This window comes from Phalaenopsis equestris, unplaced genomic scaffold, assembly GCF_001263595.1.
Source record: "Phalaenopsis equestris unplaced genomic scaffold, ASM126359v1 Scaffold001189, whole genome shotgun sequence".
NCBI classification, from domain to species: domain Eukaryota; kingdom Viridiplantae; phylum Streptophyta; class Magnoliopsida; order Asparagales; family Orchidaceae; genus Phalaenopsis; species Phalaenopsis equestris.
In genome coordinates, this window is record NW_018165628.1 from 327,202 (window position 1) to 353,165 (window position 25,964).

At 37.0% G+C, this 25,964-nt stretch overlaps 1 protein-coding gene across 6 annotated transcripts in view; it reads right to left on the reverse strand.

Annotated features, from left to right (window-relative positions):
* The window catches only part of LOC110033463 (rho GTPase-activating protein 7-like), a 97,398-nt gene that overhangs the window by 30,465 nt on the left and 40,969 nt on the right, over positions 1-25,964 (reverse strand). For 4 of the 6 annotated variants that reach the window (XM_020737451.1, XM_020737446.1, XM_020737447.1 and 1 more), the window contains exons 13-21: positions 24,272-24,515; positions 23,768-24,172; positions 21,269-21,658; positions 21,148-21,197; positions 20,716-20,776; positions 20,542-20,625; positions 12,116-12,232; positions 11,870-12,009; positions 2,607-2,676 (exon numbers count right to left, since the gene is read on the reverse strand). In XM_020737451.1, the coding sequence (XP_020593110.1) occupies positions 2,607-2,676; positions 11,870-12,009; positions 12,116-12,232; positions 20,542-20,625; positions 20,716-20,776; positions 21,148-21,197; positions 21,269-21,658; positions 23,768-24,172; positions 24,272-24,515 (1,561 nt within the window). Of the gene's footprint in view, positions 1-2,606; positions 2,677-11,869; positions 12,010-12,115; positions 12,233-20,541; positions 20,626-20,715; positions 20,777-21,147; positions 21,198-21,268; positions 21,659-23,767; positions 24,173-24,271; positions 24,516-25,964 lie in introns of those variants that run through there. The other 2 variants (XM_020737452.1, XM_020737453.1) reach the window with 2 other exon arrangements.

Consider the following 25,964-nt stretch of genomic DNA (forward strand, 5'->3'; position numbering starts at 1 on the left):
TTGTCCTGCATATAGATGTTGTGTGCTTGTTTAAAATTCAGATTTTGATTATTTTTGACTTCAAATTGTCGCATCTAATGTGTTTTCCCTTCTGAGGGTTGTATCAAACGAGAAGAAGGCGCTCTGACTGTAACTCGTCCGAGGTGATAACCGTGTTCCCCCAAGGATCAAGTGGTGCTCTGGCTGGATATTATGTCCTCACCCACCTCCTCTGCAACCTTTTTGAATATCCCCCCTTATTGTCGGAGTCTCTGGACAACCCTCCTTTTTGTTGTCCCAAAGCCCACCACCCTTCCCTTTGATGCCCCTCGCTGTCCCAGCCACCTGTTTCATTAATTTCGCTGTCCCTGACCCTCACCATTGCTATCGCAACCCGCCAATCGTTTTGTTGTTCTACTCGTCGTCTTTCCATTCGACATCACTACCGCAGCCCCACTTCCCCTTACTATCATATTTTTGTCCAACCATCCCATGTTTGTTGTCACCCTCAAAATAGCCACCTAAAATCCCTCGTTCCAACCGCCACCTTCCAACCATCCCAATCATCTGCCAACACTTTCAAACCCCTAATGGTCACCACTACCAACTTAAATCCGCCGTAGTGTGAGTTTTTGTGTCGTATTTGTTGCAAGTCCACTTTAAGTGTGTGAGTTGTAACCGTTAATTTGTTTTTGACTAATAGTATATGTTTTCCCTATTGAGGTTTGGGTTAACACCGATATCATGGAGTTAGTCAGATATTAACTTCAATTCATAAGTGTACCCACCGATAGATAGTCAGACATGAGAAATGAACTACAACTTTGAAAATTCACTTAAGAGCTTGGTTGGGAAGAAAATGCTACAGTGGGATCTAGGTCCTTTCAAGGAAGAAGAAAAAACCTTTCCTAAGTGTTTATACTTCAATGTGGTATAGTCTGCCATAGATTTCGATCCAAAGTTGATTCCTCTTGATAGACTTACTTATCAGATACATTCAACTGAGTACGACAAGTGAAAAAAGAATGATGCAGGCTTAAGTATGTAGGAATCTACAGTTATATGCAGCTTTAACGATTTGTGCCAAAAGAAGATGAATACTTGTTCTATTAGGCTGTGCTTTAGAATAACCATGTCTTCAAAAGTGACTTACAAGGAAGTTGCAGTAGTTCCACTACTTTTAACGTTGTCGACCTGACTGCTATGAGTAAACCGAAGCTCCTAACCCCAGAGAACTGACGCGAAAGTCATTCACCCTACTACAGTTCCACAAATGAAACTTCCCACAAAAAAATTACTTAGTATCTGCTAAAATGCAGCAAATTCCAGTGGACGAGTGCGGCATAGACGGTCCAAGAGGATCGATCGACACTTTCTTTACATGAATTTAACTTCATTTGGAGTAGGGCCTACTCCTATTTACTCTAAGTCTATAAATATGTTATTCTTCGTGTTTTTAGAGAGTTTTGGATTGTGTTTCTGCCAGAATAGCCTTCAACTTCCAAATTTTCCCCTTCTAAAGTTGTATCCAAAGACTGGCGATGTTCTAACTGTAGCATGTCCGAGATGATGATCTCTTTCCAATGGATCAAGTGATGCTCTAGCTATAGCTCATTCTCCTAGGGGTATTTATCTTTAACGTTTTCATCCTTCACATTCCTCCTGTCACTACCACTATCACCGCTTTTCTTCATTGTCAGAACCACTGAACAACAACTCTGATGTTGTCTTGCAACTCCGACCGCTAGCCACCACCTCCTCTAGCTACTGTCATCTCTTCCAGCCACCTCCCACGTCCCACCTCCCACCTCCCACCTCCCCCTTGCCTATCTTCCTTGTCCAGCCATCCCCCTCGTTGTTGCAGCCCGAGGACAACCCAACCTTTTTTGTCCCGTGCTCCCACACATTCCCCATCGCTTACGCCTTCATTCCCGCTCCCTTTTGTCGCCCAAATGAGCCTCTCTTGGTTGTTTGTTTTCGAAACCACTGAACAACAACTCTGTTGTCGTCCTGCAACTCTGACCTCTAGCCACCACCTCCTCCAATCATCCATTCCAGCCACCTCCCACCTTGTTTCCATTCATTCCAACTAACCATCTTTGTTGTCCAACCATCCCCCTCGTTGTCGCAGCCCGGGGACTGCCCTACCTTTGTTGTCCTGCAATCCCACATATTCCCCATCGCTTACTTCTTCATTCCTCCTCCCTTTCGCGGCCCAAATGAGCCGCTCCGAGTTGTCTGATGTTGTTTCAGCCCTCCAACTAGCCCCTACTAGCTGTCTTTCAGCAGGCCAACCTCCACCTTTCCCCATCACAATCCCTAGCAACTTCCCCTTCCTCCTCCTACAACCATCCACCATCTCGTCACCTTCCTCCTGTCGTCCACTCACCAAACAGACGATCACCTTTGAATACATTTAGCTGTATTTGTTTGCTTTGTTGTATTTCCTTGTCAAGTATGTGTGGTTATAACCGCCTATTACCCTATTCAGTAATATTATTTACATTCCTATTATTATTTAGTTAAACTTGGGTATCATGCGCAAAATATAATGTTTAAGAAAAAGAATTAAATCTATGACTTTGAAAAGCTGTACTGAAAAAAAAATAATCTTCAAAAGTACTTACATCATATATTGACGAGTCATCCTTTTTATGTTCATTAAAATTATCATCTGCATTTTGCTGTATCTCATTTCTGCATCAAACAAACAATTTGTTCTTATTCTAAAAAAAAGTTGTACAAAAATAGCCATGTGAACATAAATCAAGGTTATAACAACCGAAATATTTTCAACAACAAACAAGCAGATTTTCTGCTCTGGTTAAATAATAAACTGAAAATTAAAAGAAAATAAATTCAAGAGTCAAGATAGTCAAATCAAGTTCCTCACTTTCTTCCCTTATGGAATTGCATGTGAGATACATCGATGTCCTTCCGAATATTTCCAAATTCAAAAATTCGAAGTATTTATTGCTGGCTTATATATCCGACATCATAAAACAAATAAAATTTGCAAATTATAAAAGAAAGCAAAGTTCAAATCTAGGCAATTATTGGTATAGTATAAAACTAATTAATCCGATAAGAAATTTTGCAAACCTTACACACATCTGCAATGTTTGTATGCATGCATGAGCCTGCACAGTTTTAACTTGTGACTGAAAGGATCACAGATTACCATTATGATGCGCTGCATTTCCATCGATCTCAAAATATACATTTATGGAAATATTGCATGAATGGGAGAACATTCAAAAGCGTGTATGTGTATGAGAGTCTATAAGTATATTAATCATTTACCACCTTCTCATCCTATCTAGACATTCAAATCACATATTGAAGTTACAACAAAATAGAGTTTGACAAAAATGAAAAAATATGATGGGGGTAATGTTTATGAAGATAACATAATGAGAAAAAAAACACTTGAGATGGTTTGGCAATGTAAAAAACGAAAACATAAGATACAACAAGAAGGCAATTATATTTAATGAGAAAGAAAGAGGACTATGAACAAAAAGTGTTAGAATGGAATTACTAAAGGTTGTTCAAAAAAAATAACAAAAAATAGAATTATTATATTTTATACGGCAATAAAACAGGGCCTATAAAGCAAGAATAAAACAGATGCAATAAGACTTCTTGATGATGTTGATATTCTAACAATTCCATATCCTCATTTTCAGAATGATATATCCTCGTAATTGCATAATACCAAACAACATATATGCCCATATATGTCAAAGTTTCATCATAAAAAACAGAATTTGACCATTTATAAAGGAAGAAAGTGTGTGTATGCTGTGGGCGAGGCTCCAATGCTGTCAAAAGGAAAATGCCTTTTTTCCCTTATTGCGGCCAAATATGATGCACCAAATAAGAAAAAAACAGGGAAATAAATTACTAAATTTCATGAGCCATTTGCATTATTTCAAAGAAATAGTCAGTCACAGCAATAAAATGTCAATTAATTAATTATGAAATTTGGTAATACTCCATCGTGATATAGAATTAAATAACTTTTGTAAACGTGCTTTTTCAATGATGGAAATGAATGTTTTAATTTGGAATGTGAGAACTATATATATATATATATATATTAAAAGAAATCGGTATTTGGCAGAGGCCCAAATACCGATTTTCCATGCGCTATGCCCCATGATGAGAGTCCGCTTCGCCAGCGTCACTCACGCTCTGCTAGGGTTTCGCCTCTATGGCGAACCCTCGTTTCCAATTCATTGCATTTCTCTTCTCCGCGCTCGTCCTTCTCGTCGCTTTTGTCTTCGTCTTCATCTTCATCCTGAAGCAGCTGCTCACGATTCGTCGTCTCGTAGTTGAAAGGTTTGTCAGGCTCGGCCTCTGCGGCATCTCGTGCTAGCTGGAAAAGGGCTCGCGTACCACCTGTGTCTTCTTCGTGCGTCATTTTGGCAGTCCTCTGCTCGGCGTTTGCTCCTTCCTTCACGCGTCAGGTGCTCTGCAGCGCTAATCCTCCTTAGGTGCTTTTTCCTTCACGTGACAGGTACTCTGCAGTGCTTGTCTGAAGCAGGATAATGGCCTCAAGACTTTCCTACACCGCCGCTCTCGCAGGTGATAATCCCGCCAAACCCGCCGATGCTACAGTGGTTCACAAACGCAGCTCCCATTTCTACATTGCAGATAGTTCGATGTTCCCGCAAATGTACCATGATTCTGTTGCAGAACATGGAGATAGCAATCTTACCAAAAAAATAGAGAAAAAAACGGGCAAACCAGCACTATTTTTCTCTGAAGTTGAAATTTCAACTCGTGCAAGAAATATAAATTTTTACTAGTTAGAAAGTTTCAATTAGGTCGCCCTAAGATGAAAATTATCATGAAGGTTTTTGAAAATTTCAAACTAGGTGGGGCTTTGCAGGTGGGTTTTTTAGACGGAGACATGTTATGATACAACTGAGCATCAAAGAAGATTACACAAGGATTTTCTCAAAGAAATTCATCACAATCGAGGACAATCATATGAAATTGCTCAAATGGACCCCTAATTTTGATCGCAGTCAACAACCCCCAATTGCGCCTATCTGGTTCTCATTAACTGAATTCAAGCTTCAATTCTTTGGCCTACCTATCTTATATACAATCACCCCCTTTATGTATCTTTTCTATTTCAATAAAATCAGCTTTTGGGCTTTTCAATATATATATACATAATTAAAAATGACTGGAGGCTATTATATGAGCCCCGACCATCCCGCATGCGCCTAAGAATTTGAATACCACACCCTCTACACTCGAGAAGAAATCTAACCCCAGACCAGAGGGAACTTACAACTGATAAACAGACGCCCGACAACCTGATATGAATACACGGTGCATATATATATATATATATATATATATATAATTAATAGTATTTAGAGTAAAAAAGAGCAATGGAAATTATCAGAAAGAGTCTTAATGATCTCAAACTAGTATGCAAGTAGAAAGTGAGACTCTTTATAAGAGACATGTACTGATTTAGTTAACCGTGACTCAAGACTACGCTCAGATTTTTTTTAAAAAATATTTTAATATTGTTGAAAAGTCAATGAAGTTACTCAAGTGATCTTCTGATTTTGACCCAAACAATGAATCTCCCAATGTACTAGTATGATTTAGTTAATCTAGTCTCAAGCTGCATTCTTTTAATCATCAGGTTCTCTACTCTATTGAGGTCATACTTGGGGATCCTATGAAGCAAGATCTACCCATCTTCAATCTAACCAGGTCTTCTGTGCCCAGAATACTTGTAGAAATGGATATTATTTTACCTGATAGTACTGAACTCTGGCTGGGCACAATTCATAATGGATATTGGCAACAAATTATCATGAAACATAAACTTTTTTTTTGTACCCACTATAAGATGTTTGAGTTTACCCTTGATAAATGTCATAGACTCCATCCTAATTTGAAATCTAAAGCTCAAGAGAATAATGACAGGTCTAACCCCACTGCTCTGAACACATCTGTTTCACCTGTGGAGGAAATTACCACAAGACAAGAATTGATGTCTAATTTAATTGCCCTTGTGGACACCCCCGGACAATAATGTTTCTGTTTCTGCGATTGATGTGATGTCGGATGGCTCTGGCGGGCAACCTACACCTTCAAACCTTATTGAAAACAATATTGAAGAATCCTTACCTACAAAGAATAGTGTTCGGATCGATAATCAGGAGAGCCTTGTAGCTCCTCATCTTCAGGAAGTATCTAGTGCAAAGACCACAACTGACACTTCACATACACTAGAACCTATTGCGGTTATAACGGTTGGCAATCTTTCTACTACGGTTCTACCACCTCATCCGAATAAGCAAGTCGTTACTATTAGTCAGGCGCAAAGGACTAATCAACTGATACATGGCCGACAATCTGTTGACCAACACACTGATCAGATGAGTCAATCTTCGGATAAAAAATGACAGATTTACACATCTAAGAGAAAGAAGAAGAATGAAAACTTACTTGAGCTCAGAAATCTAATGGATGATACTTTGATTACTTTAGGTAATGGTATGCACCTAACCAATTTGTTAGCTGACTCCCTTACGAGAACTAGAGGTAGAGGCAGGACTAAACTGGGTCGTCCCTAACTTTTGCGCGTTTTGATGGTTTTGGTTTTTTTATTCTTACATGTATCTTTTTTTTTTTTTGTGGAATTGTGTGTTGTACTGTGTGGGTTGGGTGTCTTCTTTTGGACCCACTCATACAACCTATTTGTATCTATTTATTGAAATAGAAAAGATACCTAAAGGTTGTATGAGAGAGCCCAATAGAGACACCCTACCCATACGAAACCAAGTATAGTACTACCCCAACAAAAAGATACAGATAAACTCAAAAAAATTAAAACATGCAGAAAACAAGTAGTTAGGGACGAGCCAGTTTAGTTATATCTCTTCCTCTAGTTTTAGGTGAGAAGTCAGATAACAAACTTTGAAGTATCGTGTCATTATCAGAAATAACCAAAGTATCATCCATTAAGTTTCCAAGTTAGGGTGTGCCTCCAACCTTCTTCTTTCACCGAGAAGTGTAAAGCTGTCATTCTTCATCTGAAGACTTACTAATGTGATCCTCGATCTGATTAGATATTAGAACCACAGTAGAAGGAAAGACAGTGCTTGCCACAATGATAGGTTAAAGTGTATGTGAAGTGTGAATTGACACCTCTGCACCTGATGCTTTCTGAAAAGGAGCTGCGGAGCTATCCTGACTTTCGGTCTGAACATTATCCCTTATAGTATGATCAGGAGAAGGGTTCCCAGGGGCAGACACCATTTCCTGTCTTGTAGTGATTCCCTCCTCAGGTTGGCTGTTATCAGGTTTGCTGGGAGCGCGTTCAGACACGTGGGGTGCACTAACAATATGTTCTTGCTTTTGACTATTGGTTCTCAACTGTAGCTGCAATATGAAACATTTCTCTTGCGTGTGTCCAAACATTTTGCAGCGTTTGCTGTAGTAAGGTTTTGTTTCATAATGATATTTTATCAATAATCATTGTAAGCAGAGCCAAACCAGACTTCTACATCTGGTAGTGTAATATCAATTTCAATCAAAATCCTTGCAATAGAGGGTCTTGAGAAATGAACTGTAGATGTGTCTACCTGCAAAGACTTTCCAAGGATAGTTTCAATTATATATAAGATAGGTAGGTAAAGAATTGAAACTTGAGTTCAGATAATAAGAACCAGATAGGCGCAATTGGGGTTCTTGACTAAGATCAAAATCAGGGGTCCATTTGAACAATTTCATATGATTGTCTTTAATTGTGATCAATTTCTTTAAGAAAATTCTTATGTAATATTCTTCTATGCTCAGCTGTATCATAACATGTCTTATGTTGAAAAGACCCACCCGTCAGGCCCCAACTAGTTTGAAATCTTCAAAAACCTTTTCGATAATCTCCATCTTAGGGCAACCTAATTGAAACTTTCCAACTAGTAAAAATTTATATTTTTCTGCACGATTTGAAATTTCAGCATCAGAGAAGAAAAGTGTTGGTTTGTCAGCCTTTTTCTCAACTTTTTTTATGAGATTGCAATCTCAATGTCCTGCAACAGAATCATGGTACAACTGCGGGAACATCAGATTATCCGCAAGGTAGAAATGGGAGCTGCGTTTATGAACCACTGTAGAATCAGAGGGTTTGGCGGGATTATCACCGACGAGGGCGGCGGCATAGGAAAGCCCTGAGGCTATTAGCGTGCTTCACACAAGCACTGCAGGATGGCGCAGCTTATCGATAGCCGCCAATGAATGGGATGTGAGACGAAGAACACGTGATAATGTCGTCCAACTTCGAGCACGACGAATGGGACGCGAGATGAAGCATGCGTGAAAATGTCGTCCGTCTTTGAGCACGACAAACAGGACGCGAGACGAAGCAGATGTGAAATTGTCGTTCGTCTTCGAGCAACAAGACGAGATGAAGCAGACAACGAATCACTGCGACCAGACGCTCGCTGTGATAGAAAAATAAACCGCTGCGACCAGACGAAGTAGACGACGAAAGCATAGCAGACGTTAGGGTTTGCCATGCCCTAGCAGAGCGGAAACGACCGCTCCCTGTCATCTCCATAGTCGACGAGGATTGCTCCTGCCATCGTTGTCTGATTCCATTGACGATGGAGCTATTTCCCGCAGTCGTCTCCCATAGCCGATGACCTTTCTTCTTGCGGTTGTCTCCTCGCTCGCTCCAAACAAAGCGAGCCCGACATACAACGCCCAAGTCTACTCGTTTCCTTGCGGCCTGCCACACAATTTCTTTTCTGACCGTGACCATCTTGTGAGGAAGATGGTCTCAACGCTTCATTCCTATGCAAATGCCCTTGCTGACGACTTACCCCTTCCTGTTCGTGCCTCTATTTCAGTTTTAGAGTCTGATTTTGGTATTGATAAGTCCTGCAATGTTACACAATCTTTCCACGAGGCTCTTGAAGGTGGCAGTGATAACATTTTTATTAAAAAACTTATTAAAAAAAATTGGGAAACCTGCTCTTATTCTCACTGAAATTGAAACCAGTACTCTCGCGTCCTCTTGGTGTTTTGCTCTAGTGGGGAAATTCCTTTATGGTCAACCAAAACTAGAGATCATTCATAAAGAGTTTGATGCTATGAAACTATTGGACAGTTGGAACATTGGCCTACTTGACAGTCGCATATATTTATTCAGTTATCTCATAATGTCAATCACACTGACATTCTCTCAAAAAGTTAACAAGATCTACAATGGTTTTACGAAAATTCCGAAGTGGACTGTCGATTTTGATCCAAAAGCGAAGTACCCTATCATTCCTGTTTGGAAAAGTTTTCGGGGATAAAATTACATCTGTTCAACATGGAAATTCTCTACTATTTAGCAACTGCTTACGGTAAGCCTCTCAAGGTGGATAGTTCTACGTTTGCCGTCACTAGACCTCATGTGGCTTGTGTATTAGTTGAGAGAGATATCACTCAACCAACTCCGAATGAGATATGGATTGACATTATTTGTAACGGATATTGACAAAATGTTGAAATAGAATCACACCCTCCTTATTGCTCTCATTGTAGGATGTTTGGCCACAAATCTAATATTTGCTATTGTTTGCATCCTCATCTAAGGTTAAACATCGCTAAAGGTCAGCCACCTACCATCCTTATTGAGAAAGTACAATCCGATCCTTTTTCCAACATCGCAGTTCCAGATAAAGAGCACCATACTATAGGTACAGATCCAAATGTGCCGATACCACTTACTGCTATTGAAGAAAGCTCACTTACATGCCAAGACACACGAGAGTGCTCCTTCAATCCGATAAAAGACTAGCTATTACAACAATTAGTTGCTTCTAATGTTCAACAACCCACACATATCCTACACACTTCAGACCATTTCGCTGATCAGGTGAGTCAATCTTCGGATGAGGGGTGAGTCAGAGTCAATCTTCGGATGAGGAATGACAGGTCTACACGAGAAGGAAGAAGAACGGAGAATGACTCGAGCTAGGGAATCTATTGAATGATACATTGATTACTACTGACAATGGCAACTCATCTGACCAATTTATTAGTTGGTTCCTTCGCCGGAACTAGAGGCAGATGCAAGACAAAATTGGGTCGCTCTCCAGCTACCTGATACTCCTATTTTGACACTTTTTGGTTTTTATTTAGATCTCTTATATATTTTGCAGTATTTTTTTTTGAACCATTTGATATGGTGGTTTTTATGTGGGCAGAGTGTCATGTTAAGGATCTCCCACAAAATCTATCTGTATCCTACTTTTTATTTAATATAATAGCCTTTAATAAGAAAAAAACTTTCTTTTCAAATATATATATTATTTTATTTATAAGCATATTATATACATAAGAGGTTGTTAGGCTCTAGTTCAATTGAAGAGAAGACAACCTTATTCCCCCTATTTTCCATTTATTTGGATTTTCGAGCAACCAAAATGCAAATCTTAACTATTCATTCTCATTTATAATCTATTCACGTTAGTTAGAGACCAAATTTCAATGTTTCAGTTCTTCCAAGGAACTACCAATGAAAAAACAAAATAATTTTACACAGTGTTCCATACTTCACATACCAAAAATAAATTGACAATAAATGAGCCGCCATCTAGAACCTCAAGAAGGCTATTCCAAAAAATGTAAACCAGGATCAATCTTCTTAGCATTCAATTCAAAGTTATTTTGAATACGAGCAATCAAAAGAAATCTGGAGTTTCCCAATTTAACCTAAAATATTATCTCTTATCTATTAGATTTTTAAGATAAATGCCTAATTGTTAATATTTATGAACTAAATCTTTTGAATTTTTTTAGGGTTTAGTGAGATATCAGAGAAAAAAAATAATTAAAGAAACACAACAAATAATACTGACAGCCTAAATGGTTTGAATGATATTAAAATATCAATCACTGAACTTAATTAAAATATAATGATAACATGAATCTTTTTCTCCATTTTGTCCTATTGAGTGTCAAATTTCTTACATCATGCCCAAGTCCTTGTAGGTTTACCTCCACTTTTCTTAACATAAGCCAAATCTAAAACATCAACTCTCCTAACTAGGTTATCAAATGATCTATGTTTAGTGTGACCAAACCATCTAAGGCGACTCTCTCTGATCTTGTCTACAGCTTGAGCTACTCCAACCCTTCACGTATATATTCCTTTAGCATTTTTGTCTCTAAGTGTAAAGCCACTCATCCACCGAAGCATTTTAGTCTCAACAACACTTAATTTTATGTTTCTCTTTTATGAGACAACATTATGCGTCATGAAGCAATGTAGGCCTCAACACCATCTTATAAAATCTTCCTTTAATTCTAAGTAATACTTTTATATCACACAATAGACTTGATGCATTCCTCCACTTCAACCATCCAACTTGAACTCTACTAATAAGATCCACATCTATATCACCATCACTTTGAACAATAGACTCGAGATATATAAAACATTCACTCCTTTTAAAGACTAGATCACCTATAAAATTTTAAAGAATTAGCGTAACTTATTGTAACAAGAAATGAGATTATATCTCAGAACCCAAGTTTAGCATTGGTGGACCTCATAATCATGCTTTATTGAAGATCAAATGATTGCAAAATAGATTAAATAATTGAACTAAATTAGTTTTAGTCAAAGCAATGAAAAAAGAAACAATCCAGATCAATGGCGCAAAGATGAGAATGTGAAAAGAAAAAAATAAATAAAATGGATTATGGGGGACCTAACCATAATCTCATATTTAGCAAAAGGGATGTATGTGCCAAAAAAAGAACTAGCAAAGCATGGAATGGCTACATTCACAAGCAAAGAAAAGAGAAAAAAAAATAAAGAGCATTAAAAATGTCATATTAAGCTTAATGAGACCTTGTGTAAATGGGTTGATCATAAGATTGACAGAAAGTAGTATGGCCTTGCTGTAGCTGTTCAGTAAGATCAATGAGATTTTGCTTCAAATTATTTATATCTCTTACTGAAAGTGCAATGTCTTCCAGATCGGACATAATCTATAAAAAGACAACCCATAGAATTTGCATAAAAAATTGTTCAGTCAAAGGAAAAAACGTACGGCATAGATAAACACGAGGAAGTAAATGCTCTCTAAAATATAACCTTACTATCTGAACAAGTTGAGAGAGATAATTGATTGGGTTGTATGCTCATCAAATCAGACTCTAAGAGTGGTTTTAAATCTCTCTCTTTCTGCAATAGCTCTTTCAACCTTACCACCTGCAGAAATAGCCAAATTAGATTAAAAATTATATTATAGAAGTCAATAATCCAAAAGGCCTCTTACAATCTATAAACAAATTTTCATGCATTAAGTAGCATTGATCAGACAATACATTAGGAAAACAATCATCAACAATTAGCATATTCAACTATTTGAAGAATCAGGCCTATAAACGTCATTTCAGCAACTAAGTATAACAAGGGAAGAAATGCACAAAAGAAGCTCCAATACCATGCCAATTGATGAAAGAAAATCAAATACTAAAAACATGACATTAAACAAACTTCTTTTAACAAAGAATGAGATGAAAGTAAAATGAATTATTCATTAAAATGAAGACTAACATGGTCGAAAGCTTTTTATTGACACAGTGATAAGATTTTCAAACGTTAGGATAATAGTCATCATCAATGATGTGAACAACTAAGTAGTGAACTTTGCACCTGTGCGCCTAGGCACCTGGACCTTTGATTATAAAACCTTAGTTGCACCTTTTTTGAATACTTTCAGCATTTAGAGTAGTTAGTTGCAACAAGTAGCCCCACATCATTTGAGTATGAAATTAGGCGGCAGCTTAACTTCCTATATGGTTTCAAATGTAGAAAATAGCAAGGATTCTCAAGAGGGCAAGACAACAATTGTCATGCTTTTCCATGTCTATGGTGAACGATTATGCTATGGATTTATATTAGACAATGGTTGACAAGAGGTCATGAATGCTTCAAATTTGTTGCAAACTTGGGGGGTGTTTGGTACGATAATTTTAACAGGATTTAAGTCCTAACTTAAATAAAGACAAACACCATAAATAGGTTTGATAAATTCGCCTTTAAGTTAAATCCAAATTTTGCTTGTTTCGTTTATTAAATCCAGATTTACTAAATTCATTTATTAGTTGGATTTAATAAATTTAGCACAGGAAAAAAATATTTCAAATAAATTCATGCCAAACACCTCAAATGGATTTAACTGAATTTAACCCTAATTGAATCAAACATTATTTCAGATTCAGTGATAGTTAGATTTAGTAAATCCAGATTTACAGAATTTAATAAATCTTGCTTAACTTAAATCCTCCTTGCAGCCAAACACCCCCTTAGATTTGAGGTCAAGCTCTTTAGCTATAAATGTAAAACTCAATTTTTTTAAGGTTGTGAGGCTAGCATTTCACTTATAGAGGAGGAGTGAGCTATCCGTGCCTTTAAGAGGAAACGAGAGAGAGAGCGACAAGGAGATTGAACAAGCATCCTTACTCTCAATATCGAGCGAAGTCGAATAGAACGCAATCGATTCAACGTCAAACAGAGAAAAGGAGACAAAGCAATTGGCATCGTGAGACGAGCCGAATCAAGCAAGCAAACGCAACGAAGGGCTTATGTTCGAGTACCGGCGTCAGCAAACTGAGGCATGGGGAGGAGAAAGCAACAGTTAGGCATTGCAGCAACGAGAGCAAGCATGAAAGAGACGAAATGAGCGTTACATCGAGTTTTACCTTTCGTGAGCTCGAGCAATGAACGCGAAGCAAGAAGGCGATGTCAACGAGAGGCCGACGAGATGTGGTCTTGTGCAAGAGAAATTATTACATACGGAGCACGTACGCAGCAATGCGTGCGTACTCCAGTAATATATTGCCATGTGTGCTTTATCGGCCCACCTCCTGTGGAGATTATTAAAGTGAAACCGCGGAGGTTACTGGAGGGTAATTGAGGATTATTGGGGGTTATTGAAGTATTAAATCTAATAGCGCCGTAATAATCTCTCAATAACCTCCGTTGTTACACTCTCAATAACCTCCCAATAAACCTCTTCGGTCCCACTCCGCAATAACCTCATAATAACATCCCAATAACTCTCCAATAATCTCCGCCTCCTGCATAATCTCATAATAACACCGCAATAACCCTTCAATAATTTTCGCAGTCTCACCTCAATAACTTATAAATAATCTTCACGTGGCGGCATATGACTGGAAGTCCGCACGCAGAGTTGCGTAAGTGCTCTGTATGGAGCGGGAACCAAAGCCGTGTTTCAGCTGATCTTTGAGCTAAGGTATTTTCGGTTCTCTTGCATACAAAGTAAGAAGGAACAAGAAATTGTGCAGGAGAGCGAGCTTGTACTGATTGCGAGTCGAGCCGAGCCGAGCCGAGCGAAGCCGAAGGAAGATATCAATATATTGTTTGACCAGAATGAAATTTTCCTTAAAATTTTAACAGTTATTTACGAGATAATTAGTCTTTAAAAGTTTTAGTTATTTAATATTAGTAATAATAATTGAGGATAGAGGAGAGATAAGTAAAATGTCAATTGATGGTTTGAAGTAAATTGATAAATTAATTGGGGTTTAGAAAATAAAACTTAAATTATTAGGATAAGATAGTTTAGAGAAATACATTTTCTAAAAATTACAGGTTGAATTGAAATTAATAAATAAGTAAAGGATAATTAAAAAATTACACAAACATAAGCAAACTATGACACTCACTAATAATAATTAGAAATGTTTAAATTACGGTAATATCTTTATTATATGTAAGAATATATTATTTAAATAGTTAATTAAGGGTTTTTTTTGGGTAGTTGTTAATTATTTATAATTTTCTGATAAGCAAATTATTCTGATAATCTGATAATCTGCAGATTATCAGAACAAGTTGACATGCTGTTTGCGGCAGCTTATTCAGAACAACTTGCTGACAGCTGCTGTTGGATAAATGATCATTCTGCCCCTGTCTGGTTAAGTTGTTTGTAACAGAACTGTATGAACACAAAAATAGATAAAACAAAACCCGCAAATCATTATAGATCAGTTCATAGAGTGCATACAAAAAAAATAGATAACACAGAAATAGATACAAAAAAAGTAACCAATTGTCAGATCCAGAAATTAAAAAAAAACCAAAAGAAAATGCATACGAAAATAAACCTATAGTCTAATAAATAAATAAAACTTGGTATATCAAAGAGCAAAAAATTTCACTTTATGCATTACCTATACAAGTATATCAAAGAGCTAAAAATTTGATTCAGATATGTAATTATTCAAAGAATTGAAGTGTTACTTAGGAATTAAAGAGATCCGTAACTTCGCTTTTCAAATTCAAGTGTTAGATATGTAAATACTCAAATAATTGAAGTGTTGTGCATGAAAATACTTATGAAAAAACAAAAAACAAAATTGATCCCAAACAAGCCTTTAATTTATGACGATCAATTGACTTAAAATGTGAAATGCCTGTCTATATTATTATTTGCATGCTTTGTAGTTTCATTCTTATGAAGGAATGTATTTTAGTAGTTTGAATAAGGAAATAGTTTGTCAAAATGAATCCATATTTATAAGGGAAACTGGACAACCCATAGCAAAGATGACAAAGATGGCAAAGATGAGCTCATGCTATTGGATATATCAAACAGAAGGGCTTGTGTATCATTCACTAACACCTCACTATGCCATCAGTAATTATGTTTTGAAGGGAAAGTGGACAGCCCATAGTAACAACTTTCAGTTTCAATGCAACTACATATCTACTCTCAGTATCAATGCATTTACATATCTACACCTAAACTTTATAACACCCAAGACTTTCATATCACATAACCAAAAGAAAGAGTCATCATCAATAAAAATCTTCAGGACAAAGAGTTTAAGCTCCAAAACAAGATGCAATCCCTAGCCAGGCAAAAAAATTTTAGAACCCTTTTAGGCGGAAATGGAACAAATAACCATAACCCAAAAATAAAAAGAACTTCCTAGCATGAAAAGTTCTTCCTCGGCATATGGAGAAAAGAAGAAATGAAAAACCGTTAAAAAATGCGAATCCAGAATATCAAAAATGCTTACAGTGGACGGGGCGAGGAAGGTGTTGAGAAGACAAGGGCTGAAGGAGAGCTTCGATCCTCTTCTCCCTGGAGCCTTTGCGGTTCGAGTGTGAGAGAGCTTCGAACGAAAGGCTGGCCCTTCGAGCTGCAATACTCTTCAGATCCCGCAGAGCTTCGCACGAAACAACGAAGCGAAATGGCATAGGGGATCGGGATCGGGACGGAATCGCTGATCGATGGTTTTTGTTTCGCGAGAGAAGGACAGAGGGGACGCAGACAGAATCAAGATCGAGGGCTTCCGGGTAATAATCTCGGACGGGAAGCGAAAAGCGGGATGCGAAGTGTGGCCCCGAATAACGAAGGATCCGCGTTCGGCGATTTCCTATCGTGATCCGAACGCGCGAAACAAACCCTCAGTCGACGTTTTTAAAACGCTGACCGCAGTAATAAGCTGCCCGAAACGAGCCCTAAATTAAGCGCAAAAATTATTATTAAATGGTGATTAAATTATAATTTAAAGTAAATTAACAATAAAATTATACACTCGGATTATAAGTATTTTTATTAAAAATTTGGTGATATAACATAAAAGACAAATGAATCATCTAAAGTCGAGATGAGTATTATATTTCTAAATTGCGGTAATATTTTTATTCCTAATTATATTCCTAACTATACCAGTGGCACATAAACCACAATTGCGTTATCAAGTTGTTTAACATGATATATGTATGCTGACATTTCTATATAAATAGTTGCACAACACTTTTTCTATAATAGCATTAGATTATCACATAACTTTTAGAACCCGATAAAATATCATTTATTCATTGATAATTAAAAATAAAATCTCTAATAATAAAATAATATATGTTATGAAAAATGAAATACAAATATAACACATATGAATTATTTGTGTTTGATGATAGGGGATGATGCAGAGCTCTTAGAAGCGGGAAAAGGCAAATATGGGCTCTCAGATGTGTAACTCCAAGAGGGAGTTGAGCCATGCGGTTTAGTAGAGAGTCGGTCCAGCAAGGAGGCTGAACCCGCTGCCCAATCTATCGAGCGGGATTCCCCACTTCTGTTCTCCTTTTCCTATTCTAATTCTAGCTTCTTGGTTACCACCAGCCCCTCCCTGCCTTTTCTATTTGTCTCCTAAAGGGGAAGTTGTCCCTTCCTATTCTAGCTTATATATGTGTTGTTTTGCTTGTTTAGGGTTAGTTTTTTTTATTATTCTAGATTTGAGTTTGCTGCTTTGAGGTGTTTCTCCCTTCCGAGTGTTGTATCCGACGACAAAAAGATACTTCGGCTATAACTTGTCCAAGGTGGTGACCATCTCAAAGAGTCTGAGTGACGCTCCGACCGTGGCTCAACCTAGCCGAGATATTTATCCTTCCAACTCCCGTGCGCAACCTCCTGGCCCATGTTCCAGTAACAGCATAGGCCTTCTAGCCACCTACTTGTCCTTGCTTCCAACCGCCAACTAGCCAACCTTCGCAGCTACTGTCCAGGCCACCTGCCAAATTCAAGCAGCCACAAGTCACCTCCGTAGCCCCCTCCAGCCAACACATAGGCCTCCAAAGCCTTCCCAGCTGCCATCCTAGCCTCCTGCCACCTTCCAGGAGCCGCAAGTCATCTTCCAGTCACCGCCCAGGCCTTCAGATGCTTCCTTGTTGTCGTCCAACTCTGCAAGCACCTTCCAACTATTATCTGGTCCACCGCCTCACCCCCTGCCTTTCTGGATCGGTCGCTCTCTTCCAAGTGGGTCATTTATGTGTTTTGAGTTGTTTTTATTCTTATTTTGTGTAGTTATCACTGTGACTTCACCGTTTGTGTTTGTGTTGTCGAAGAGTCATCGTATTTTTTGAATTTAGCAATAAAGATGTTCGTTCTTTCGTGGTTTGGGTTAACTCCAGTATCATTTGGTATCAAAGATTTCCCTAACCATAGTCTCATCCTAGGTTTTCCTAGCACTCACCCCTTCCCAAGCCATCTCCACCAAAAAAAAATTCATTCCTACCACCCACCAAACCAGAATCAAATTTTGACCTAAACCTAATTTCCCATTGCTAATTTTAACCCCATATAAAATTTTCTAAACATTCAATTAGTCTCATGCTCCCTCTTTCACCTCTCAATCCTAAATCCTAACCATGCCGCCAAGAAGATACATGTACGAGCCTACCCAAGATGAAACCCAGGGAATTTTACCCTCAACCGTGATCTGGAGAGTTGAAAGGGAGAACGGGAGTATCTGAAGATGAAGCGGGAGATGCAGTGTCAGTTCCTACCAGTTTACTATAGATAGAATGAAAGATCCTAGCTTCTGAAATGGAGAGACCTCATCACCGAGTAACCACCACAACCGTCAGAATACACCTAGGAGAACACCCAAGACAACTCCACCGGAGGAAAAGCAGATTCAGAGTGAAGAACAGGTAAACCAATATGCATCTCTAAATCTGCCACAGCTATGAAATGTGCGAGTATCACGGATTTGGGCACGTTGAATCAGACTGCACAACCAAAGGGTGATTTGTTTCACTGATCAGGGTGTTATTTAAAAATTAGGCAATGACAGTTGATCCGAAAGAATATGAAGACTTTAGAGAAGATACTCAACTTACAGCCAACGAGAAAGAGTTTTATCAATTCCAGTTTATCCTAGAAGAGATATTGTAGTTGAGGTAGCAATAGTTGTTCTAGATGGTAGTGACTTTGATATAATGGGCGTTCATGCAGAGTATGAGATTGTGGTGCCTCGAACTGCCGTTTTGCAAACGTTGAGAGAAATATTAGCAGGACTGACCTTGGATTTCCAAAAGGATCATGAGTTTGAGGAGCCGGCATCAAACATAGGGCCACCAAAGATAAGAGAAATGTAGATTTTTTAGATTTATGGACCTCTTCCCGAGTTATCCCTATGAAGGGAGGTCCACAATGTAAAAGATGGGGTCATTTAGTGCCATGTCTAGAATATTATGTGGAGTTATTTAAATGTTAGATTTTGTTCAACAAGGTACCTATAAGTAGTTGTCTAGACCGGAGGGATGAATCCTAGCCTCAAAATTCATCTTGGAAGGTGTTTAATGGAGAAGAAAATTCTTCAATGGGATCCAAGTCCTATTAGAAAATAAGTCTCCCTTGAGTGTTTGTTAGTGAGAGTGGCGTAGCCTGGCTCAGTATTCATCCCAAAGTTAAATCCTCCTTACATACTTCTTTACCAGATACATCCAATCAAGTACATGGAAGGGAAGAGGCAAATTACGGAACTAGTGGCTCGAGAGCTACTTTGGGAGAATCTATGATTATATGCAGCCACAGCTCAGGTTGTGCCAAAAGCAGATGAGTTTTTATTCCAACAAAATGTGTTTTGAAATAACAATGCCGACATGGGGCCATACCGGGACATTACAATAGCTCCACTACTTTCAACGTGACCGATATGAAAAAACAAAACTTCAACAAATAAGGTGGGAGTCCTCCGCCAACTTTAGAATGGTGAAATGCATCTAATAACAAGCAACAATTGTTTGGCTTTCTAGAAATGACACTAATAGTAGCTGCATGCTTGTTGCATGAGCAATGAATTGAGTCAACACAATTTTTTTTTCATTATTAGTTGAGAATTTTCTAGTTAAATCAAACTACATTAAAGGCAAACATTAAGCAGCTATATCATTATAGCCGAATTTTTATTCATTCGATACCTTATGATGGATTATATTATAAGGGTGTCATGATAACTACAAATTATAGATAATATCATTCCATACGTTGAAGCACCTGATGAAAGAAATGCAAAAATTCATGCAGAAGAGGGGTAAAAAAAACAAATAAAAAAGATGATTTTAATCTAAGTTACTCAATTTCAATAAATGCCAGAAATAAAATTAATATCAAGCATGGAAGTTTTCTATGTTTAGGTAATATAAGCCTATATACTAAAAAAGAAAAAAAATACAGAAAATATGAGAGATGGGATTAAATTCCAAAGTTCAAAACAGGGAACAGCCTCTAGTGTACTATGTTTTGCGAGTTTATGGCAAACTTCTTGATAAGGCCATTAATCTTTTAGAACATTATATTAAACAGAAAAAAGGGGAAAAGCCAAACTTTAGCAAAATAAAAAAAGATACATCTGTTGCAATGTAAAGGTAATAAGGTGAAGAAGGGGTAACATTTAATTGGAACCAAGAAATGGAAAATACGTTGACATGATTTGCATATGCAACAGCATAAGTAGAAAAGTCGTTCTGAAATGAGTGTGAGTACCTAAAAAATAAAATAGGAAAGCAAATTGGTTATTCGAAAAAGAAATGTACAATATTATCTGTAATACAAGATATATAAGTTGATGAAATTGCATTATAGACCAGTGTGAAAATATTAATTGAAGTTGAAGGGTTGGTCCAAAACATTTCTTTACATTTCTTCCTCTGAAGGAGAAGTTCAACAAAAATATCACATAAACAAAACTTACTTCTGTCTCAAGAGCCAAACGGCGTTCAAGCAAAGCTTGCTTTCGCTCATCCAAACTTAACTGTAAAACTGCATTCCCTTTTATCTGATTAACATGAACATGTTAATACAATATCCACTGAAAAATGCAATTTCTTTGAAATAGAACAGTTGGATGCAACTAGAATACAACAACCTCTTCTGAAAGTTTAATTTGAAGACCAATCTTGGTAGTCTCAAGCCTCTGAACTGCAGACCTGGTAATAGAAGGGGGGAAGCAAAGGCAAAACCAATAATTATGATAAAGTTAGGCATTGCAAAACCTTTTCTGATTTTCATAATACAGCAAATTTCACAAAATTCCAAAACATCTGTGCAACAAAGCTTCTAAAAAGTCAATTCAAGCACACCAACATCTCATGCATAGTCTGGACAATGGCCAAAGAATGAAATAGAATAGCAGAATAGATTTCAGAATTAAAAAAAATTAAATTCCAAAAAACCATACAGTATAAATGCGAACTCTCAAATTCAAACAATCTTGAGCTTCTTTTAGCATAGCATATTATAACAAACATGGAAAAAAAAGGAAATGAGGAAATGCAATCAGGAGGGATGGATGTCTTACTCATCATCACTGATGTATTCAATTGACTCCACTGAAAGATTTTTCCTTGCCTGGAAGCCAAAATAATATGAGGTTTAATTCAAAAGATTAAGAAGATAAAAGCAATGATAGTAATACTCACAGAGGTACGCCCCCATTTATTTCGCACCGCAGGTTGTGCTTCTTTTGATTGTTCTGCTAAATTTACGATGCTGGAGGCAGAGGTTTTGATATTAACTAACTTATTCCTTATAGTTGTAGATGATAGTATACCAACCGCGGGCACATGAGACTCATGATAAAGTGGAATGGTTGAGCTATTATTTTCACTTAGCAAGTCATCATTATTCTGTATGTCAGCAGTGTCAAAAGATCGAACATCTGTTGCGAATCGGACATGAGCAAATGTTGATGTTTTAGGATAAATATCTTCATGCAAAAATGCGGAGACTTGATTTGAATTTATCGTGGTGTTTTCAAAGACCTCATTGTTTCTAGAAAATATAGCACGAGCACAATTCTCTTTAATGTCCTACATAACAAATGTAATCCTCTTAGCTCTAAAAGCAAGTTACCTAAAATGTAGTTGAAAATATATTTAAGCGAGTTAAAAAAAAATCATAAATAATCAATAGCAAAAGATAAAACAAAGAGATAATTGCAGAGTCATTTTAGTTCTTTAAGGTTCAATTGTAAGAACATACATTGTTTATTTATCCCCCCATGATGAGGTTTAACCGAGTATTTATAGTGGCTATAGAACAAGCACTGCTCTTGCGACTTCTATTTCACAAATAGCACATGTTTAATTGAGAAAGATTCGTAACCAGTTGAACAATGATAACTTGAGAAAACAAATTGTTTTTATGAAGAATTCAAGCATAAAAAAACGTATTCTGAAAGAATAACTAGTTTATATTAATCATTGTATAAACATGTAAATATAGATTCCCTCTATGTTTTACAAGATTTTCCAAAAACCAAAAACAATACGATGATTTTTCTATAGGTTTGGATCACCATAATCAACCTTTCATCTTTTCAAGGCAAACACGAGTGTATTTCTCTGACAAAAGTATCACCAAGGTAGCTTGTTAGCCTTATCTATTATTAGCAAATTTCCATTGAACTGTCCAAATGCTGATGTCTTTTGCAAATTCCTGTTGGACCTTTAATGTTCAATCAAGCTTATTGATCCTTGTCACATATTAGAAAGCCATCTTCACATGCATATAACACCAGGCTTGGACACACTATAGTGGGTTTTCGATGTGCTTGCTTAAAAGGTCTTCCTAATTCACTACTTCTATGGAACCATCCATCACTGTTGTTTAGACAGCATTGCCTCACCTTTAACTACAACATTTCAACCCATCCATTTTACCATCCTCGATTCCCATCTTTGGGAAACGCTTACAATTGGATCATACTACTGCTCAACTATTGAGGCCTTCTATTGCCAGAGACTTGGTCGAATGAATGCTACTTTGCTGTTGGAAAATGAGGTATGAATTGGCTCAAAATTTTATGGTTATTGGCAGAATGTTGTCTTTGAAGGCACAATTTCTCTAACTGTTTCGGGCTCATCTAAATATAAGAAAATAAAAAACATAGGTATCAAATAAATATTTAAATCCCCAGACCACTCACAATCCCACAATAGTTTATGCTGCTCCGCTCCCACAACCCCACTTTATGTTTGCTCTCAGAATTTGAAATCATTTGATTTCCTCAGAATCCCGAGCCCGTTGTGCTTGACTTGCTAGTCTTATGCATATAGCTTCTACATGTTCTATGATGAAATATTTGACTGTGATGTCTATTCCCCTTCACTCTTATTACTAAGGACACAGATCATCACGATGTCCAACAATCAGAATATTTTGATATGTATGAGTGATGACTTTAAGCGAAAAAGAGTTTCAAATATTTTTTCACCAAATGGGGATGTGATTGAAGCAAATATTCTCCAGATTTCACTAGGCATCAAGCAAAGCTAGCCAACAGAGCACCTTTACACTATTGGATCTTTCTTTTGCTTCATGCTACGTGTATTTAATTTTTTATATTTTCCCATATACTACAGTAATTCTAGTTAATTCCCCTAATTTTACCCATACCATTTTGATATTGTAATATTAAGCATTATATAAAAAAAAGAATCTCCACAATACAGCAATAATAAATTAGCTGCAAGAAAACCTAATCAGGAAACTACAGCTACAAAGGCCGTAAAAAACTCTCTTCAAAACATGAATGTAAGAAAAAGCATGAAATTAGAACATAAGAATAATATAATGAAAAGAGAATAGTGGCAAAATAGTCCCCTGGCAGTGTCTAAAATGTCAATTTAGTCCTCAGATTTTTTTTTAATATGGGCTGAAACAATCTCCACGAAAAACTATTTCAACACTAATTTGACATTTTTATAAACTCTAGGACTAATTTGGCACTTTTATAAACTCTGGGATTAAAATGGCTCCGTGTAAACAGTCAAGGGACTATTTTGACACTTGTAATGAAAAGAAAGAGAAGTTTAATGACCAAGTTCATTATGAATCTAAAAGAATTTCTAAGAGCATTTGATTATTTAAAAGATTTGTTAAACAATATTTTTCATAATCATATTTTATTATAAAACCTGGTTTCTTGAAAAATTGCTCCCTATATCACTGCCAGCATCACCCCTGACAACACTTCCACCCTTATTGTAAACATTACAACTAGCATTGCTTCTGACATTATTGCCAAAATCATAGCATTTGTCACTGCCAGCATCATTGCCTATGTCACTGTCAACATCACTACCAACTTCACAGCCAACATCACTAACCAAATCACTGCCATCTTTACCACCAGCATCATTGTTACTTCCACTGGGGGTTTCACTGTAAGAACAATCTATATCAACCCCAGCAACAGCATTTTGGTCATTCTCAGCTTCAAGATGCCAATCCTCGTTGGAGATGTCATTAGAGGTCGATTCATCATCCTCAATATCTTCATCTTCTGACTCAGTGTAAAGTTCTGAAGAAAAAGATTCATCCTGCCAAGCGTTTTTATAGACTTGTCAATTAGCTTCTTGTAAATAAAATTTTCAGCATGTAAAACTATCTTTTTGGGCAGTAATATAACAGAAATTTACCTGAAATATATTTTCATATTCGTCCAGAAGAATTATGACTATAGCTTGAGCATGGTTAGCAGCTGCAGCAGCTTGCAAAAGCTGAAAAGATCCATCATGATCTGTCTGAAAATCATTACTGATTTCACATTCGCCAGCCAGAAGTGGGCAAAGAAGTAATGGTGCCATACAAGCAGCCAAAGCAGAGAGACCCATCCTGTTCTCAGCTTTGTGAGCAGCTACAACTAGTATCATCTGGAGAATCCTGGAAGAACATAGTGCTAATGCAGAATCCAACACAGTTTATGGGAAAATAATTTTTCAAATAAAGATTTTAAATTAGTAGAAAAGTGTCCAAAGACCACTGGCTTTTTTATTGATATTCGGGGGACAGATGCTTATAGGGAAGCCAATAAAATTTGTAATCTGTAAAAGACTCATTAAATAATAATTAGTTCATTTTTCAAAAAGCATAATCTTTTTTTGTTTGATGCAAAAACAAAACAGCAATATCAAATTTCAATCTACATCTATACTTAAAAATAAAAAATGGACATTCCATTTATGAAAAGATCAGGCATTTATTCTACATAGGTTGCAGTATGTTATGATTTGAGGCAAAAATAGGCATGTCTTTCCACAAAAATTTATGGCAAACACGAATACTTTACCGTAAACACCTACAATTCGAGAGGTAGGAAATCTCTTCCAAGACTTAAACCTAAGATCTCACAACTTAATCTCATGTATTAAACCTAACCCTAAACATAACAAACATATTTATACACAACAATAAAAATAATAAAAGACTAAATTGCCCTTAGGCATACAAAAGACAAATTTGCCCTTAGGCTAGGCACCCTCGCAACATTACTCCCGCTCACCCTCCCCCTCCCCCCTCCCCTCGTCCTCAAGATGGGAAGAAATGAGAGTATTCCTCCTCCCCCACCGCAGTCTCTATCTCTTCAGTCTCTGCTTCCTCATCTTGCACTATAAGAACTTGTAATCTTGGATATTGCAACGGTATACTAGATTAAACTTCCCATCACACCGAAAATATAACCCCTTAGCTCGCTTCTCCCGGATCTATGTCTCTGTAAGGTGTTTGAGTGTTTCTTCAAGTCATGGTACATTATTCGTGTCCCGTGCAACCTCCCTTTGGACTTCCACTGTTTAAACTTTTGACATTGGCATGGTTGTGTCGGCCGTTTTATGTTCAACTTGACTTTCGTAGTTTGAAAAGGTGATGATTTTGTGATTTTGAAAATAATTTAAATATAAATATAACTTTTTTAAAGAAGTAACATTTTAATTTTTAAAATAAGTGAGACCAAACGAGTCTCGCATTTTTAATAGTTTAGATGATTTAATACAATACTACAAGCAATACATTTATCCCGAAGAATAAATATATTACTTGTAATAGGGATTTAATCATCTAGACTAAACAATTTGTGACATCCGTTTTGATCTGCGAAATATTTTATAAAAAGGCCAACAAGTTCCCCTATCTAACATAAAAATTAGATAGGGTTTATTTTATCTGGGTTCCTGGTTCCCTATAGAGGCAAGCCCCTATAGTTAATTACATCTTAAATGATCGAAATCACTTAAGATAACTCTCGATTAAGATCAGGTAGTTTTGCTTTCAAGATTTCAAAGTTTAGGTTTTCACGATTAGACATAAGAAAGTCAAATGAGAATGGCTCAAAAT